The sequence below is a fragment of the Scardinius erythrophthalmus genome (assembly GCF_964197995.2).
Source record: "Scardinius erythrophthalmus genome assembly, chromosome: 25".
Lineage (NCBI taxonomy): Eukaryota > Metazoa > Chordata > Actinopteri > Cypriniformes > Leuciscidae > Scardinius > Scardinius erythrophthalmus.
Genome location: NC_138245.1, coordinates 28,403,673 through 28,425,044, shown reverse-complemented (window position 1 = coordinate 28,425,044; position 21,372 = coordinate 28,403,673). Strand labels below are relative to the sequence as shown.

The window sequence follows — 21,372 nt, the reverse complement described above, 5'->3', positions numbered from 1 at the left end:
AACTGTTGGATTGGAGCGCACACCGTAGCCAGCCTCCCACTTTGAGTATTTAGCGGTTAAATTTAATTTGTCCTTGCACTAATGATTAGATTAGAGAGTCTGTTAAAATCTAACACTTTTCAGGTTGGCTCGAGGGCTGGAAGTAATTCGCTTAGTTCTTTCATGAGGTTTCCGATAAAAGCCTGCGTTTTGTTTTTAGCCACATCACATATTAGACGATCAGTGGAAGAAAATGATTGAAATTGATCAAAGCGATGGAACAATGAGCCACAATGAAAATCCTTCAGATCAGATATTTTTAATCTTAATTGAGACACTTTTTATGTAAATTAAGCCAATCTCCATAATCTCCATATCGATATAAAAGGTATTATTCTTTTTTTAATGCAGATTAATGGTTTCAGATCATTTCCGTACCTTGTACATGGGAAATATTCTTGGGCTAGAAACTTTTATTAAATTTATTGAGAAAGCTCACTGACAGATTTACTAAAGATATAAGCACATTATTATTTAAGAATTACTAAATAAAATAATAATTAATACAAATATGATAATTATAAGTTAAATTAATATTCCACATATATTTATTTATATTTTAATAATTTAATTTTAATAAAGCCATTCATGTTTTAGTGATCCAAATTCCCTAAGTTCATTTCAATTCTTGTAGAAATATTCTTGGATTATAAACTTTTATTCATTTAATTAATAAGCCCCATGACAGCTTTACTGAAGCTTTACACAATTTCAAATTTAAATTAATAAATAATTCATTATAATAATTAGAAATACAATTAATTAATAATAATGATTCTATCCTATGAGGTCCAATTTCCCTCTTTTCACACAGGGAACCTTATTAACTCTATTTAACATCTTTGTTTGGATAAAATATTTAAGTTTTTAATCTTGGTTTGTTTTATGGGACACGTCAAACTTCTGTCAGTCACAAGCAGGGGAGATCTTTCTCCTGAATACATTCATAATCCGTTGTTCCTGGAATGAACTCGCCGCCAAACAAACAGCTGCAAACATACAAGCAGTCATTCCAGGGAATAAAAGTGATTCTGAAACACATCCCAAGAGTCATTCCCGGAAGATCTCACAACAATATGCACAAAAACAGCATTTGTTTCCACTTCTTCTGTACAAATCTAAAATAACACTAAAGCATCAGGTTTTGGCTGGTTATCTTAAAGGGGTAGTTCGCATAAAAATGAAAATTCTGTTATTATTTACTCAACGTCATGTCGTTCCAAAAGGAGGATATTTTGAAAAGTGTTTTAGTCATTTTGCCAGGAAAATCAAAAGGATAAGACGTTTACGCATGCTTCCGAGATCCTCTTTTCCATTCTATAAGACGTGAAACGAATGATAATGCAATGTTCAGGATAATCCCGAAACAGCTATTCTGTACTGTAATATCAATGTGTCAAGCAAAGAAAAGGGATTAATTCAAACTATTTTTTGACAGATCTATAAAGTCTCAAATACACTTTATAATCAAACTATCATAACAGTGTAATTTTATTTATCTCATCTGTCAACATGAACATGATCATGATCATGATGCCGGTGAATTGCTTTCTTAACTGCTGTTGTTAACACTTGTTGTGTTTACTTTCTTATTGAGAGGAAAGTGCACAGCACGTTTATATTCAACGTCTCTCTCAGCAATGTGGGTTGGGAAGTTCGTTAACAGTATATCGATATCGAAAAGGTATATATATATAGCCTATATATATAAATTATAATATTTTTTATATTTTCCTTTTTGTTTTTTTTTGTTAACATTTTAGTAATTTTGTTGTGTCATATATATATATACATAAATATACATACATACTTATTTTAAGGTGATGTAGTTACACGTTACTACATGTACTTACTATAGCAACAGTAAATTATGTTAGTACAGTATAGTACACTATTAATATTACTCAGTACTTATTTGAGTAAGTACAATGTAACTGCATCATCTTATCTTAAAATAAAGTATTTAAGTATTTAAACTGAATGAAAATGAGAAATGTTGCTTTGACAAGTAGCTCAAACAATATTTTTATTATGGTTTTGGTTTCATTTATGGTTTTAGTTTTATTATAATAACCCTGGTGCTGACCCCCTTCAAAATTACCCCTTCGAAACTTAACCCAGGGTTAAAAGTGGCATGACAGGGATAAGAATAGTGTGAAAAGCCATAAATGCAACTGGTGAGAAAAAAAAAGAAACAGACAGAGAATAGTCTTGTCTAAGTTCTCGGTGATCCAATTTCAGATTAGCAGCTAGGATGAGAAAATCCTTTGAATCTTGTTTGACAAAAGCAACAGAACGACTGGCCATCCTGGGGTGGTATTTGCAGTGACACAATCATGTAGCATCAAGGCAGATGCTTAATCTTGGAAACGTCCCCCTCCCGCTTCGCTCAAGTGTGAGAAATCTTGATTTGAACTGAATTCTCTGCCTGCTAATTGGAATACAGTCTTTGACAGTGATAACCTTTGTGGAACGGGCCTGTTAATTGTGTGTCGGCCTCACGCTAGCACACAGAGTTATGCTCCATCCAGAGCCTTACGGGGTTCACAACATCTCCCTCTGTAAACATCATTCATTGTTAACATATGTGTCCGGCACTTCAGAGCAAAGTCCAATAAACTGAGCCAAGCAAGAGAATAGGATTCAGGCATTTTCAACGGCTTTAAATCTCTGAAGAATGACTGAACTATGTAATGTTCTACTGAAATGTCAAGAATAGGCAAATCAAAATAAGGCTCTGTTTACACCTGCTATTAAGATGCGTTTTGGTCGATCGGATCACAAATAGACAATGGTAAATACAGGTGTGAACGGGGTCTAAAGCGTTTTGAGCTTGTCCACTTTTGACCACTTCAGAGTTTGTCAGAGCAGAAATGAAAGCTGCTGTTCTCCGTGTTTTTCAGCCGTCTCCGGGCACGTTCATTTGTAAATTGCGCAAGTTTGTCCCTCGAAGAAATCTGGACAGAATTGGTTGAAAGTGGACAAAAGAGACAGATTAAAACACCAGGTGTAAACAGGAATGTGTCTCCCTCGTCTACTTTTTGATCCGATCGTTTAAAGGTGCATTGCGCAACATTTCATGTTAAAAATACCCGTTTTTCTAACCCATACATGCTTAAAAAATTGCCTGATGGGCTGAATGAGCCCTTCTCTGATCACTGCGATTGCCTCTATAATCCTGTACAGTAAAATAAACAAGAGGGATTCGGGTCGGAATTTGAGACTGGGCGTGACGTCATGCGCGTTCAGTTGCAGTGTTGCAGTTTCGCTTGTCGCCAGAGGGGGCATAGTTCTGCAAAAACTGAGAGACTTGCGCAATGCACCTTTAAAACGCAGATGCAAACATGGCCTAAGTTTCTCAGATTTGCCAAATTTATAATAAATTCTGCAAGCAAAAGCCTCATTTTGAACAAATTCTTAGAAAAATCAAATGGTTTAAGCTGCTATCCACATTCAGTTTATAGCTTTATATTCATATTGTATGTCAACTATTGACCCATTTTGATTTTATTTCTCCTAATGATTTTTAGGAGAGACATCTGAGACAAACTTGTTACTTAAACTGAGATCTCCAATAAGTCTCTTGAGCTGTGAAAGAGCAATACAATGTTCCTGTGAGCAGACGTCTTCACTGGCCGCTCATATAATGCTCTTGTACAAACACATTTTCTTGACACCAAATTGCGAAGTATTTGCTCAAGACCTTTGCTTTTCCTTCACTACTTCAGAGGTGATGAAATCTCAGTATTTGTTCAAGCGCCTGTGGTCCTGAGGAGAGCGAAGACATCCTGCTCTTCTTAATCAGATGAAGCTGTTCCAGGGACATCATTAGACAGGTTGTGAATGTAATTACTCCAAAACTATGCTGAGAAGCACCATTAAACTATCAAAACTGTCAGAACCCCACAGATGTGTGTTTAGAATAGAAAAATACACTAACCGCATATAAACACCCTAGCAACCACCTGGAATACCCTAGCAACCATCAAGAATATCAATCTGTTTTTTTTTCTGATAGACGGTATGGCCTTCAAATCAAAATGGTATTTTTTACCTAGTTAAAATTTTGTTTTGTTTTTCTACATACCATTTATTTACTTTTAATTCAATAAAATCATATGTTTACCAACCTTTGGGAATTATGAAATATTTATAAAACATTTTTAAAAACAACAAAAAATGCGGGTAAAATATTCATTCAAAACTGAAAAAAAAAAAAAAAAAAAAAAACTTTGAATGACTGAGAGATTGTAAATGATTTAGTGATTAAGAAAATTATATAATATGAATCCAATAATGTAAAAATAAAATAAAATTTTCATTTCACATACAATTTTTTCATATGATTTGTTCTTAGTCATATAATACTTTACATTTTATAATCATCTCGGTCTAAATCTTATTTCTTATTTAATATGAATGCTGGACACATATTTACCCACATTCATTTACTTTCCTCGGTAACACTTTACAATAAGGTTAGTTAACTACCTTAACAAATTAGTTAACTACCTTAGTTAACATGAACTAAGAATGAACAAAACTTCTACAGCATTCATTAATCTTAGTTAATATTAATTTCAGCATTCACTAATGCATTATTAAAATCAAAGGTTGTATTTGTTAACATTAGTTAATGCAGTGAAAACTAACATGAACAGCTGTATTTGTATTAACTAACATTAACAAAGATTATTATATAGGCTAACAAATTGTATTGTTCATCGTTAGTTCATGTTAATTAATCATTTAACTAATGTTAACTAATGAACCTTTCAACATACCTATTGCTCATTCGTGTTTATTTAGCCTACTATTATCTAGTAGTAAATGGGGGGGATGTCTGGTAAAGTGTCACCCTTTCTTCTAATGCATCAAGTTTGCAGTTTGGCACCTCGGTTTGGTGTTTTCCTGTCCCTTTGCAAACATGAATACAGCATGATGCAAACATTGCACGTCTGTGACCGCAAAACACGCATGACCGTTCGGACCGCGTTCAGGTGCTGCAAAGTAATGCTGTGCATCCATGCGACAGCGCAGGGTGACATCTCTCTATGTCTCTCCACATCTCTCTACGTCTCTCCACATCTCTCCACATCTCTCTATGTCTCTCCACATCTCTCTACGTCTCTCCAAATCTCTTCACATCTCCAGACGGGTAACGGGGGAGTGGGCGGACATCTGGATGCATCCATATCATCTCCTTCTCAAAGTCCATTTGTCATCGTCTCTGTCTGTCTTATCACTGCTATCGATTGTGGTGGGTGGGCGAAAAAAATGAGGTGGGTGTCAATAGATGTGTCATGGCAAACATGAGGCAGATAGGAACATAATGAAGCCATCGGACAGCAGCTGTCAAGGCCTGAGTGATTCGGCTCGGTGACAGCCGATGGCGACAGGAGCCCTGCAGGAATGTACAGACAGCAGAGATATCTGCCAGGGGTCGGCCTGGGGTCACCCGTCTCACTGCCAGCTTCAATTGGACTGTAAAAAGACATCTCACTATGAGTCCATGAAGGAGCATAAATGATTCAGGGCTGGCTGACTGCAGTGAGGATCCATAACAATGCATTCAGATACAAACCCTGCATCAGCCTTCTGTCATTAGTGACACACTTATGTGTGTAAGTCTCCATTAAATATTTAAGAATCTTTCTGTCTGTATATTATCGGTCTATCTGTCTCTATCTATCTATCTATCTATCTATCTATCTATCTATCTATCTATCTATCTATCTATCTATCTATCTATCTATCTATCTATCTATCTATCTATCTATCTATCTATCTATCTATCTATCTATCTATCTATCTATCTATCATTGGTCTGTCTGTGTATGAATATAGAATAATCTATTGAGAAAATGAATTACATTCATCCATATTCATATCATAGTGCTTAAATAGTGTTGGATGTCAGGATGTTGCTGTGTGGTTGCTAGGGTGTTTTCTGTTCTTGTTGCCGTGTGCCATTCAGAATTAAATTAAGAAGTCTTTTAAGTTGTGATTCAATTCCTGCATTTGAATTAAGGCAGCAAACAGGATGCAGAATTACAAAATGAATTTGAATACAGTAGTTCCCATCTATTCAGTGTGCAGAAATGTCCTTAGAGCTTCAACCTGACGTCTCACAGTACACTATAGTCTGAAACTGTCCGAATCTGTCCTGCACTTTCGCAGTAACCCCTGTCAGAGCACAGGTTATGGACACTTGTGGCCCTGCTGTCCTGCTCTCTGAGAACTGGTAAATCACATTCCTCCGAAGCTGGAGCGAAAGAGTGGCAGTGCATCCTGTCCTTCATGACAGATCATGTTTGTTCCGGCCGGCGCAAGGTGACACTAAGTGTTCACAGCTAGTCAACACTTTTCTAAAGAACCACAGCAACATGTGCAGCTGTTAGCTGGATGCTCGAATCTCAAGCACGTTCGGGATATGTAGAGCGCTTAAACGATAGCTGTAATTGCTCATGTTACAGTTCAGCAGTTTGTCATAGTTTCAGAAGATGCAACAATGAGCAAATCTAAAACTTGTCTTTCTCAGTTATACATTTCTCATCAAGACGAGCCAATTAACCTCTTATTTAATCAGCTTTGACATCCAGGGGCCACAGCCAAGGGTATCAAATGCTTAACTGTATATTTACATTTTCTGAAGAAAATGTGAGAGATGCTTGCCACAACAGTGGGGTGTTCTGACTGAGGGGTCACCAAGGTGTTGCTAGGTGGTTGTTTGGGGAGGTTGCTAGGGTGTTCTGTTGGATGGATGGATGGATGGTTGATTATTTGTGTTTGCGTGTTTCACTACAACTATAAGCAGACACATCGCATGTGGAAGAACTATGCAGAGGAAACTCTTACCAATAAGTTTTACTCACATGTGACTTGCATGAACACATTTTGGTACGCTTTAAAATGTTGCCTTGTGAAAGCGAACCGAACCAAGAGGAAAACGCCAAATTGTAACAAGTACAGAAACAGTAGAGCGTTGGCGCTTGCAACGCTAAGGTCATGGGTTTGATTCCCAGGGAAAGCAAGAACTGATAAGAATGTAAAATGTGTACCTTGAAATGCAATGTAAGTCGCTCTGGGTAGAAGCGTCTGCCAAATTCATAAATGAAAATGTAAGTCCCTGTTTCGGGAACAAAGCAAAAGATCTACAGGTCTCAAAATGTGTTGTGTTAAACTGTACAACGGTATTATACAATATAGTGAGGGAACATGCAGATATTCTCTCTTGACTGGCTGATCTATGCTCCTCCTACATTCGTGTCACTGAATTGGCCAAATCCAATAAATATCACTTCTATTTCACCTGGCCTGATCCACGTGTATAACCCTGGGTTATACACATACAATAGGAGTGAACTGCACACACAAGAGTAGGTTAAAAAGCGCAGCATTTCTTCATTTTTCAGTCCATGTCAGCTCCTCATCACTCCTTTCTGCTTTATGCTTGCACAACTTCCATAAGCCTCCTACTTGCATGAGGGAACGTGATGGATTTCATAGTCAAGGTGCTGGTTTAATCCAATTTTAATCCATCTCCTCGGGCCGGAGTTTGAGATGGCTTTTATTCCTTTTGTCAGGTTACTGCTGAGAATGCAGCCCATTCTCATTTCCCATTCATACTTATGAGTACAAAAGAGTAAAAATATACGCAATCATTTGTTCAAGATGTGATAGTGCAAGCTATCAAAAGCATATATGTAAATAAATAAGTAAATAAATAAATAAATCAATAAATATAAAATAAATAAATAAATAAATATAAATATATATATATATATATATATATATAAAATATATATATATAATAAATATATATATATAATAAATAAATTATATATATATATATAAAATAAATAAATTATATATATATATATATATTAGTGCTGTCAATCAAAAAAATCTAAAACATCTATTAATTATTCACACATTGTTCTGCACCTAACACTAAAGTTTTAATATTTTAATATTTTAATAATTTCATATTGTAATAATTTCACATTTAATCACCAAATTAATGTAGAAACAATATAAATACAGTAGCCTATATTTTAAATATTTGTTTAATGGCATCTTTTTATGAAAGAAGGTCAGTATGACCGAAACCAATACTGATATGATGTCTCTATGAAATAGATTATTTTTTCTCAATTTTAGCCATTATAGCCATTCAGCATTACAGTAAAATTAAAAGCTATCAATTTGAACCTTTATTAGGCTTTAAAAATTATAACAACTATTAACTTAAGTGAACTTAATACAAACTTTACATAAATCCATTGCACTTTATTCGGTTTCTCTGTGCTGTTATCATTATAGATGTGAAGCGGACTCTGCTATTCTTTTATATTTAGAATGATTTCTTTATTGTTGTTATCATCCTTGGTGTGAAGGGGCCTTTAGTCTACAGTGTAATTCATGAAATCCCAGAGAGTAACGCACAGACAGCTTTACATATTGCATGTCTATCAGGAGCAGTCACTATAGAGGTATTCATGTAATCAAACGCAATCTTCACTGTTAAAATCATTCCGATAACAATACATTCTTGCCTTTGACTAAAATCATAGCTATAAAATAAAGCTGATAAAGTGAGATGTGACAAGCTTCCAGACCTCCCAGGAACCACGACGGAGATATAAATGAAATGTGTCGAGCGGCTGTCAGAGAGAGCACAATTTAGTATTTGTTACTATCATGAGTGAGATAAAGCTTCCAGTACATGATAGTAAAAACTCCTGCTTCTAAATATGATACGATTAGTAGTCCAAGACATCATTCTGAGAAAGTAAACTTCAATCTGGTCTAAAGTATCTAATCCAGTCTATACAAGCATTAACTCCAACATATATGATAAGGCACATGACAGATTTGCTGTAACCATATGCTACATTTTCTTATAGCTGTGCTCAGTGAGTGTGTAAAGCGACCTGGAGTTGCAGAATTCCTCCTCGCGTGACACAATCTGCCACGGAAAACGTTTTATCATCAAACCCACGAGACACTCACTGCGCGCCGGCCCCTCCGCTGTGACAGGGAACACGTCACAAGCATTAAAACGTCAAATGTGAAGTCTAATCTCTCTGTGCTCTGCTCTTTTCTGCCCCAGACGGTAACATGCATTGTGTCGCGCCGCACATCGCCGAAGTCACGTAGCATTCACTGGAAGACTGAATTTTAAGGAAATGGAAGTGCCGAATCCTCGAAAAAGACGAATGGATATAGAGTAAAGTGTCCATGCAGCAAATCCTTTTGTAAATGGGAATCAGGGGCAGAAAGCGGGCTGAAGTATTTAATCCATCAATAGCGATTCTAGCAGACAGCGGCGTGCGCTTTAACATGAGGGTCAGGCCTGTGACTACCAAACAAACTGTATTTACCTTCTACGTGATCCGCATGTACCAGCAACAACAGGAACTGTGTGTGGAATCATTTATCGCTCAGATGTTGGAGACTCTGTGGACGTCTCAACATGGTTGCTCATGTTTCACCGGAAATTCTTTTTGAGAGATTGAAGTAGAAACCAATGAGACAATTGTTGGCATATACTGTAAGAGTACAGAAGTTTAAAAAGAATGAAATATTTGAGATCGATTAATAGTCAAAGATCTCAATGCAATCCCTTAGTTTTTATATTTACAAATATTTCTCAACAAATTCATTCAAGACTGATCTGAACTATTATAACTTGAAAATTACTGATGAAAACTCTTTAATATCTCTATCTATCTATCTATCTATCTATCTATCTATCTATCTATCTATCTATCTATCTATCTATCTATCTATCTATCTATCTATCTATCTATCTATCTATCTATCTATCTATCTATCCATCTGTGAATCTGTATCCATCCATCCAATGGTCTATCTGTCTGTCTATTTATCTATCATCCATCCATCCATCCATCCATCACTCGGTCGGTCGGTCCATCGATCCATCCATCCATCCATCCATCCATCCATCCATCCATCCATCCATCCGTCTTTCCGTCTATCTATCTATCTGTCTATTGGTCTATCTATCTGTCTATTGGTCTATCTATCTATCTATCTATCTATCTATCTATCTATCTATCTATCTATCTATCTATCTATCTATCTATCTATCTATCTATCTATCTATCTATCTATCTATCCATCTGTGAATCTGTATCCATCCATCCATCTAATGGTCTATCTGTCTGTCTATTTATCTATCATCCATCCATCCATCCGTCCATCTATCCATCCGTCCGTCCGTCCATCGATTGGTCCATCTATCCATCCATCCATCCACCCATCCATCCATCCATCCATCCATCCATCCATCCATCCATCCATCCATCCATCCATCCATCCATCCATCCATCCATCCATCCATCTAATGGTCTATCTATCTATCTGTCTATTTATCTATCATCCATCCATCCATCCATCGGTCGGTCTATCTGTCTATTTATCTATCATCCATCCATTCATCCATCGGTCGGTCTATCTGTCTATTTATCTATCATCCATCCATCCATCCATCGGTCGGTCTATCTGTCTATTTATCTATCATCCATCCATTCATCCATCCATCCATCCATCCATCCATCCATCCATCCATCCAGAGCAATTGGTTTAAATGGAGAACAAATGGAGAAGTCTCCGGTTTCCCATTAGCCAATATATCAAAATCTTCAATCAATAGTCTGAGATCCTAATATGAAGACTTTGGTATCTTGACAAATCTGAGCACACTTTTCTATAGGAGGTGCATATGAATTTAGTGAGGTCTTTTTCTAAACAAACAAAAAAAGCTTTAAAAAAATCAGGCTTCATTTGCTCTACATTTAATCTACGCTGTCCAGCAATTGAGACTTATGAGATATTAAAAACATGTAATTTGTTATTTTACTTTCCTATCGGCTAAATTAGTTTTTGGAGTCAACAGATCTGAAGTTGAATGCACATTAAAAAAATAAAAGTGCAGCTATTAGAGAAGCAAACAGGAGTTTATGCATCTAAGATAGCGTTGCGGCGTGTAAATGAGATGCATTTGTCGTGGCTCATTTCAGCGGGGACCGACGCAGTCACATCAGACAGGTACACTAACTAATGCAGAGCTGTTAAAGCACGCTAATTTTAGCTAGCTGTCAAGTATTGGGGAGGAAGTGTTTGCTGTGCCAGTGTGAATATGCACACTAACATAATGTATTTGTGGAAATTATTTTTACAGTTGAGAGAAGAAGAAATAACTGCTTCCCACAGGAGGCGGTTTAATCGCTGTTCCAGGTCCTCTGTGTTTATGTGACTGAGTGGATGCGAACGAAAAACGGTGGCAAAGTTCAAGTAAATAGTTTGCATTATTCGCTTAGAATACATCTAACAAACAGTAATTAGAGGGCAAACGCAAACGGGGACGCTCGTTATCTGGCAGTTTTACTGCGTTACTGCTTGTTGACTTGCATTGAAAGCGCACTTCAGTGAATTATGTATGTCCCATTTTCTACCTTTCAGGTCGTAGTAAATGCGCTCTCTGTAAGAGAGGAAATCCATTTCATTTGTGCACCTTTATGACTTCAGTCTTTCAGAAACTCTCTCTCTCGCGCGCACTCTCTCTCACACCCAGGATACAAACTGAACACCTACCAAGCGACAAATGGGAGTAAAAATAGGCTTTGGTGAGTAACTTTATTAGCAGCTGCAACATAATAGATGGTTTAAATTGAACTGTAAAAATGTCATTGAGCCATACTGATGTTTATATAACGTATATATACACACTAACATACAAAAGTGGGGTCAGTAAGATTTATTAATGTTTTTTAAAATGGTCTCTTCTGTTCACCAAGGCTACATTTATTTAATCATGAATACAGAAATATTGTGAAATATTACTACAATTTAAAATAACAATTTTAAAATGTAATTTATTCCTCTGACGCAAAGCTGAATTTTCAGCATCAGTGTTACATGATCCTTCAGAAATCATGAAACATTTCTTATTATTATCAATGTTAAAAACAGTTGAGCTGATTTTGTGCAAACCATGATTTTACAATTCTTTGATTAATAAAAATTTCAAAAGCACAGCCTTTATTTGAAATAGAAATCTTTTGAAATATTTCAATGTCTTTACTGCCAATTTTGATCAATTAATGCATCTTTTAATAAAAAAATTCTAATTTAATAAAAAAATAAAAATCGTATTGACCCCAAACTTTTGACAGTATTTCTGACCTCAAACTATTACGGTTATGGAATAGAATAGAATAGAATAGAATAGAATAGAATAGAATAGAATAGAATAGAATAGAATAGAATAGAGTAGAACATTACAAATTTACAACTAATTTATGAAAATATAAATGATAAAATAAAGCAGTCACAACATGGTGTCTGGTCAACCAAAGTTAGATTGAAGTCCAGGTCATTTTCCGATCAATAACCCAAAGTATTAAAGTCATGCAATGTTTTTTTCTACACTAATTCTACCTCAAACTTGTGTGACTTGTTGAAAAGAGATGTGATTTTACTTTTCCAAGCAAACAAGCTTACAGTTTTGTTCTTGTGTAAGCTATCCCCATCACCCAATAGAGGTACAATAGAGGGACATGAGCCATAACAGACTATAATATCACAGAAACCACCCAGAACAAAACAATCTCCAGATATCTATCCACAACACACTACCGTCACGGAGGAGACTTTTGCACAGGCAAGCACTAAAGACAGTATAATTTACAACATAATGTACAAATAACCCTTTTCATATTCTGCTGAAAGACTCTCCAGGTTTGATTTGAGGAGTTTCCTTGCACTCCACCACAGTTAAACACGTGAGCCCATAACGGAGGGATTGCTCCAGTACATCAGCGGTGGTTTGGTAATTGTCGGCGCGTCACAGTAAGCGACATCACTCCACCATCAGACTCTGACAGAAACCCTCGCTAATTGTGACAGTTCAACGCTTGGATCACTTTGTGTGCCGTTAATTCAATACCCCATGCATCATTTTCTCCATTAGAATATGCAAATGCAGCCAAATCTGAACATCGCCTTCCTTTTTCTTCTCTGCTCTGTCCTCTCCTCACCCACACACACACACACCTCTCTCTCTCTCTCTCTCTCTCTTATATGGTACAGATGAGAGTGGTTGAATAATGTGTCAAATGGGACAGAGTTTGGAATTAGAGAACGTGTGTGTGTGTGTGTGTGTGTGTGTGTGTGTGTGTTTATGATACACACACATTTCCTTTAAATATTTGTGGCTTATTTTTGAGTCATTCTGGACCAATTTAACCTCTGTGTAAAAAGCTGTTTTATAGGTGAAGAAAATTGTAACATTTTGATGAAAAATTACAAAGACCTTTGGAATTATTTATTTATATGCACCAGCTGTTCACAATAAGACCAGTTATGTGAATTAATAAAGTATAGTAAATAGGTCATTTTTGATTTCATGCTGACTTTAAAGCTGCTTTATGTGTTTTCTGTGCCACCGGCTCTAACACTGCTAACAGGACAGTTTTGATAACATAACCTACTCATCATAAAATTAGAAACAGCTACAGTGATCGTGCAAAAGAACGCAGGTTTACAGTCATTGAAAACGACTAAACGAGCCAATCAGAAATCAAATTGGTTTGAGCTGGAGGAGCATGCTCATAGTGGCATTCAATGGAACTGCAAGAATAATCATTGATTTAAAATGCATTTTTCAAACACTTTATCTTCCATTCTTCAAACAAACAGGTAGTCCCACCCTAAACTCACACCACTTGAAGCCAAAGTTGACATGTTGGATAGTAAATAATAAAAAAAAAAAAACGAAATCAAATGCAGCATAAACCGCAATGTTTATTCACTTCAGGACGTCAAAGTATAATCGATTTCCTCTTAGCATAAATAATGATGCATTTCACCGAAGTAAAAATTCAAAACACACAAATAATAATGAAGAAACAGAATTTTCTTACCCCATGTGAAGGATATGTGAGCCAGCCCCAGTCTCCTGAGATTTTGGTTGTGTCCAGGAGATTCACTGTAAATTCAAAATAAAACATGTTACAAAGACATTCAAAATATACCTCTCTATATAAATACTGTATATATATATATATATACACATTCTTTTAAGTGCATATTTTGTTTGACAAATATACCTAAGGGCTAAGAAAAGTCAAATAAATTCAAGATTATCTGAAAACAAGAGTTTGTTTACAGATAATATAGTTTCTCACAATTTATCTTGTTTTAGAGATTATTTACTTCAGAAACAATATATTTTTACTTTTAGTATTGCTGTCAAATCGATTAATCATGATTAATCGCATTTAACATAACATTTTGAAAATAAATAATTATACAGTCAAACCAAAATATATTCAGACACCTTCAACATTTCTCACATTATCAGTTTATTCGCTATAGTTTAGAAAATGGTAATAAAATATGACAAGAACTCAGAGTTATCACTGGTTTTGTCCATCATTCTGTTAGACTGTCTCACAAATGGATTAGATTGAATATCTATCAGCTGTTCAATTTAACTACACTGTTAGATGATACCAGTTTAGCTCAACCAATTACCAAGCAATGCTTCATTCTGTTCAGTCTGTGTGTAAAAAGGTCGCATTAGCAATTAAAGAAACAACACTCCAGCAAAACATGGTCAGGTGAAAGTGTCGGAATAATTGTTGGTCTCAAATTTTATACATGTTACTGGTAGTCACTGTATGAAGATTTTTTGGGGATAATATGTCACAGTTTACTTTATTTTGTTATCCTCACCTACATAAACGAACTATAGTGCCCTGCATGCACTAGTAAAAACAATATAAAAAATGATATCTGAATAATTTTTGGTTTGACTGTGTGTGTGTGTGTGTGTGTGTATGTGTATGTATATATATATATATATATATATATATATATATATATATATATATATATATATATATATACACACACACACGTACAAACTCTTATGTTTGAAACGATTAATCAGGATTAATCGATTGGACAGCACTAATTTGTAGATATTTTTACAGAAAAACAACAAAAACAACATTTATTTATAGAGCACATTTAAACTCTATATAAAGAAGCAGGTCTACAATACAATAAAAACAACAATTACAGGTTTCCAAAAGGTAAAGAATAAAAATACGATTTAAAAGTAGATTTACATAAAATGTCCAATGAAGACAAATGAAGAAGCCTTTCCAAACAAGACAAAAGTACCGATTAAGACAATAATTGCTTGTCGTGTAGATTATACAGAGGCACAAATGTAGCATGATGAAGCATGTACAGCCATAACATTGACATAATGACATATGCAGTGGGCCTTCCCCAAGGCTTTATTGATGACCAGACACCTAGCCTGTTTTCGGTACGAATCAAGGTCACCATGGAACACGTTTTTTTTTTTTTCTCTGTGAATGTATCCGAAGGCCAAATCATGCTAGATTTCTTTCACAGATAAACACGGTAAACTGTATCTTCCTGCTCCCATCCATCTGGGAAACACGAGAGGTGGTGCGCGTCTGGCCCTGAGCTGCCGGCGGGACACTTGACGCGGGAAGCTGTGACAGATGTGCACATCTGTGTGGAGAAGGAGTCGGCGTGAGACGTGCACCTGACCCAGTTTTACCCCCAATAAGTGCAGAGCCCTGAATCCTGCTTTACATTCACTGCACCCTACTAGTTGGAAATGGGTAAACAAGGAGTCACCTTCAATTTAAGAAAATGCCAGCTGCCACATGGACATGTGTCAGGTCCGCCACTAACAGATAACACAAACCGGCTTCAGCGCCCCATAGGTACCACAAAACAACAAATTAAGCTTGCCGTTGCCTTGCATTTGACTTGTTACGTCTATCCGCGGCTGAAATGGTGTTTCTAACAATGTTATGGAGGTCACAGATGGGCAGTGTTAGGCAAGTTACTCTAAGGGGAGGTTTACACGACACCGTTTTCAACTAAAAACGTAAAACTTATGCGTTTTAGCCGTTCGTTTACACGACAACGGCGTTTTGGGGTGCCTGAAAACGCCAACTTATGAAAACGGGTTTTAAAGGGGACATTTTTGAAAACTGTCTCCATGTAAACAACAAAACGTACATCTCTGAAGACGATAACGTCATGTACATGCGTATTACGTGTTCAGTCTATAGTGTTTCATCGCCATCTAATGGCCTGGTAGCATTTGTTGTCTTTTTTGCGGAATGGGAATAGTTTTGACCATGGTGTCGTATGTACGCGGAGAAATCAAAGGAAAAATGTATCTGTTTTAAGCATATCATTGTTGTGTAATCGTACCCTAAAAAAGTAATTAATTTCTAGCTACTAATTACATTTTCAACAATGTAATTGGATTACTGTACTCATTACTCTCTCTAAAAAGTATTGCATTACTTGTTATTAAAGGGGTGGTTGATTATGATTTCACTTTTCTAACTTTAGTTAGTGTGTAATGTTGCTGTTTGAGCATAAACAACATCTGCAAAGTTACGATGTTCAAAGTTCAAAGCAAAGGGAGATTTTTGCTTATAAAGAAATAGTTTTTTAAGGACTACAACAAACGGCTGGAAGGGACTACACAAGCTTCCTATCGGGTTAGTGACTTCACGAACCCTATAATTTACATAAACCCCGCCTCCGGGAACACGCAACAAAGGGGGTGAGTCCATGTTGAGAAGAGGTAACAGGATTTGCTAACAAATGAGCTCTTGAAGCTCCGCCCCCTGTGCCGGGAGCAGCAGCTCATTTGCATTTAAAGGGACACACAAAACGACACGTTTTTGCTCACCCTCAAAAAGAGACAAATTTTAACATGCTATATAGAAATATCTGTGGGGTGTTTTGAGCTAAAACTTCACATACACACTCAGGGACATCAAAGACTTATTTTACATCTTGTGAAAAGAGGCATTATACCACCCCTTTAATAATTGTAACTTTCTAAATCCCATGTCAACATTGACCAGTTGAGCAATACAGGGCATGAAACTGTTCAGTTCAAGATTAATTTATGCAAATTTATATTATTTATTTGAAAGAGCAAAGTATTTAAAGGGAGAAGGTTACATTAAAAACATACATTTGAACAGTAGACATTACTTTTTATATTAAATCCACTATTGTTTTATATAGAACTGTTCTAGTCTATAATGGGAAAAGCAAATAAAGTAATTAATTACTTAGTAATGCATTCCACCCAACACTGCATGGGTTATCATTGCAGTCTGGATCAGGGTTAAGTGAGACCTCGATTTTCATGTTAAATGTTAAAGTGCCCCTATTATGTGGATATTACCTTTCATGTAATGTAGCCGTTTGTGAACATAAAAGGCGAGCAAAGTTTCAGAGATTAAAGGGCAGATAAATACAGGTATTGTCTCACATACAGCAGACCTGCCTGAGGTAGAACAGCACTACTGTCATCAAATCTATCCAGACAGCCGTCAGAGACATTTACACAGACCAATGATTTGTTTGACTACTGCAATGTCTGTCATTATAGTGTATCTTGCCATCTGAAACGCACATAACAGATTGATCTTTATTTGAGTGAAAAAGTTAACTCGGAACACTTTAGAACACAATTGAAAGCACTTTAGATATTGAAAATGTGAGTCCTCTCGTTCAGCAAAAACACAATTCTACTGTCAAATGGCATTGGAAAAGTTTTTCTTCATTACTTTGGAAGAGTGACTAAACAAAAAAAAAAATCTATATTTTTGTAATTCTCAAATGCTGGCTAGTTGGGTAATAACACCTAATAAAACTACTCTCAGATAAAAACCTTTTAATGATCTTTATACTATCAATCTACTGCCAAAACTACATTATTTGGTAAACACAGTATTTCAAAGAAGAAAAAAATAGTAGAAAATAAGTAGAATTTGCCTATAGCAAAATTGGTATCTATTTTCTCGGCATGATCCAAGGCATCAATTAAGAACAGTTTCATTACAATAGCCAAAATGCAACAAAAGCTATTAGCAGTTTTGGAAACTTCAATATAACTTGACACTAGACACATTCAGAATTTTGTTTCTAGCCCTTACAATTCAAACGTTATTAGCATAAAAATTACTGCAAATTTGGACAATTGGTGCCGCTAGACTGATCGAGTTAGAGAGTCCAAAATTGCCATGGTGACTTTTCAGACTGTCCTCTATCAGTGTGCCAAATTTCATAACTTTCCCATAAGCGGTTCTATTACAATAGGTGCCTACGCACCTTCGGTACTTGGCCCCTAATATAAAATACATTTATGTATAAAATGCAGTGACATCTCTTCTCTTCTCTTCTGATGACGTGTTCACTGGAGCGAGGGCGGGACAACCTGTCACTCACATGAGATCCACCAATAGCAAACAACCATCCAATCAATTCCACATGAACAAAATCAAGTCCTGCCCTACATTTCTTTCTTGTTCGAGAAGCCGTTTCACTCGGATATTCGTCACAATAGAGAAGAAAATACAATCACAAATTCAGTTTCATGCCAAACTTTAACAAATGAAACCTTATTGTAAAGTATAACCCGAAATATAGAATCTATTGTTTTTGTGCAAGTACGCCAAGCAAGGATTGCTGCTATACAGTACATTTATGCTGCTAAACTTAAACAAAGGGCATTCATTTCGTTTTCTGTCCTTAAAAATGAATTAAATGCATTAACGTGAATTGACCGCACTAAGTAAAGAACCACGCTGTACATCAGATGAGCTGCTCTTCCTCTTCTTTACATGTAAAAGCAGTACAGTACTCCAGGGAACCTCTCTCATTCTGTTCATTACCAGGTTGTCTGTGCAATTTTTTTTGCATTTCTTTTAAATGTCATCACTTTGGTTCATTTTCTACTTAGAGAACTTTTCCAGCTCTCTCTGATCTGTCTTTCTCTATCCCTCGCTCGCAGGGAGCACGTGTTGTAATCAGCAGTATTAGTGCTCTCAGTGATTGGACTTCTAATTTAGAAAGGCTGTTCCTGATGAGAGCACTGGGTCAGAAAGTAGGAACAGATGGCCTCTATCTCTCTCTCTCTCTCTCTCTCTCTCTTTCGCTGTTTCTTTCCCTCTCGCTCTTTGGCTCCTTCCTACAAACCGGTGTTGAGGAGTAACTAAGTAAAAGTAGCGGCAGCGCTGCTACTAACTTAACATTTATCTGTAGTGTGACAGTAGAACAGCTGCTTTCAGAACTGAGACGCCAAGAACACACTACAGGACAGAAGCGCTAGCATCTGTGTGTCAACATGTTTCACACACTAGAAGAGCACTGGCAGTGACACTGCGCGAGTTAAATACATTCCGAGGCCATTTTAACAGACTTAAAACCAAGGGTACCAAGCTTCAGTGTGTGTGTGTGTGTGTGTGTGTGTGTGTGTGTGTGTGTGTGTGTGTGTGTGTGTAGCATGACAAAACCTCACATTTTGTCACTGCATTGTGCAAATGCCGCTTTATAGCTGAGAAACCTAACAAAAAAATCGAACAGTCTCCTCAAAATTAGAAGTCTGATTCCTTTTAGCAAATTGATTTGCTATACATATATACATATTGTATAATATAAATATAGTCTCCTTCAAAAGTTTCAAAATACCCAGACACAATACCAGCATAAATACTTGTCATTCTCACACACACACACACACACACACACACACACACACACACACACACACACACACACACACACAATATATATATATATATATATATATATATATATATATATATATATATATATATATATATATATATATATATATATATAACAAATGCAACACCTTTCTAAACCATCTCTAAACAGTGCCCTCTAGTTGGTTTGTCTAACCTGATTTATGTATAAGTTAAACTAGAAAGGTGTGACGAACCAATAATCTTCAAAACTGTTCTGACTGTGACGTGTATACTGTATATTACCAATCATTATGTTATCAAAGGAGAACATTATTACTGGTCTTCAAAGATAACTGCCAGTTACTTTATTGAATTTATGCCTGAATGATAAGAGTTTATGCTGATATTGTCAAGAATCTTTTACATTTACAAGCTTTATATAAATCTATATTTTATATATATATATATCTATGTGTGTGTGTGTGTGTGTATGTGTGTGTAAATATATATGTGTATATACACACAGTATATACACGTAATAAAAGAAATATAAATTTAGAAAAATAATTGCTGCTGATAAATAAATAAATATAAACAAACAAACAAACAAACATACAGTATAGTGTAAAAAAAAATACGTTTTATACAAATGCTAAAAAAAAAACATTTCCACATTCAAGTTTTAGAATTACAGGAATAAATCACATTTTAATGTTCAAATAGAAAACAGTTCATTTAAATTATAATATAATATTATTTTACAATATTATTTTTACTGCGTTTTTATCTAATAAATGTAACCTTGATGAGACTTATTTTATAAACACACAAAGATCTCACCAACCCCAAACTTCTCAGATGATATAAAAACATAAAATGTCATCTGATAGTTATGCCAAAAGATAATGCCCATGAAAGTAATACTAAACACTAATCTGCCAACGCTAATCACACCGTCCAGCCGTTCAGGGCCTCTTACAACGGCCCATTTCAGAAGCCCATGTCACAATTACACATGGAAATGCCTGTCAGCCGTGACGAATGCCTTTCCTCAACAAAAGCATCTCTCCAGGGAATCAGGTGTACGCTTTCTAAAATCATTTTTAATCTTTTGCCCCCTCAGAAAATGTAATTTTAAAGTGTCTATCCGTCAAAAACAGAAAAGTCACGACCTGCTCTGAAATAAGTTTACAGTTGTGCTCATTCACAAACTGAGACGTCCCGCGGGCAGTGGTTAACTTTTCTATCTTTTCCTTTTACACCCTGAAAACTGTTCTCCACTTTGGGTTCTGAGCGTCTCTCAGAAACGGAGGATTGATGGAGGGCTTCTCTGGCCTGAACACTCTGGGTCTCTGACGGACAAATTACAGTGTCTAAAACTAGCACAGGTGAAGCACTGGTCTCAGCGAGGACAGAAAACGTCCCACCAACAGTCTCAGAGCGATTAAGCACAATGCATTTTCGGCTAGAAATGTAAAGCTTTTTCTAACGAGACAGGAATATTTATTTATAAAAATATAAGTGTGCGTATAGTATGTATGAAGAAGTGTGTATATCATTTAGAAAGTTAAATGCTATTTAAATGAAATTAGTAATGTTTAGTTATTGAAAACACTAAGAATGTGTCATAAAAAAAAATAAAAAAAAAAATTAATAAAAAATAAAAGCACTGGTCTCAGCGAGTGCAGAAAGTGTACCATCAACCGTCGATTAAGCACAATGAATTTTG

General features: G+C 35.9%; 1 protein-coding gene across 1 annotated transcript in view; it reads right to left on the bottom strand.

The window, feature by feature from the left end:
* epha8 (eph receptor A8) overlaps nt 1-21,372 on the bottom strand; it is a gene marked incomplete at its 5' end in the record, with an annotated part of 78,326 nt that overhangs the window by 41,760 nt on the left and 15,194 nt on the right. The window contains one exon of the mRNA XM_081358370.1: nt 13,992-14,056. Coding sequence (XP_081214496.1) covers nt 13,992-14,056 — 65 coding nt within the window. The remainder of the gene's footprint in view (nt 1-13,991; nt 14,057-21,372) is intronic.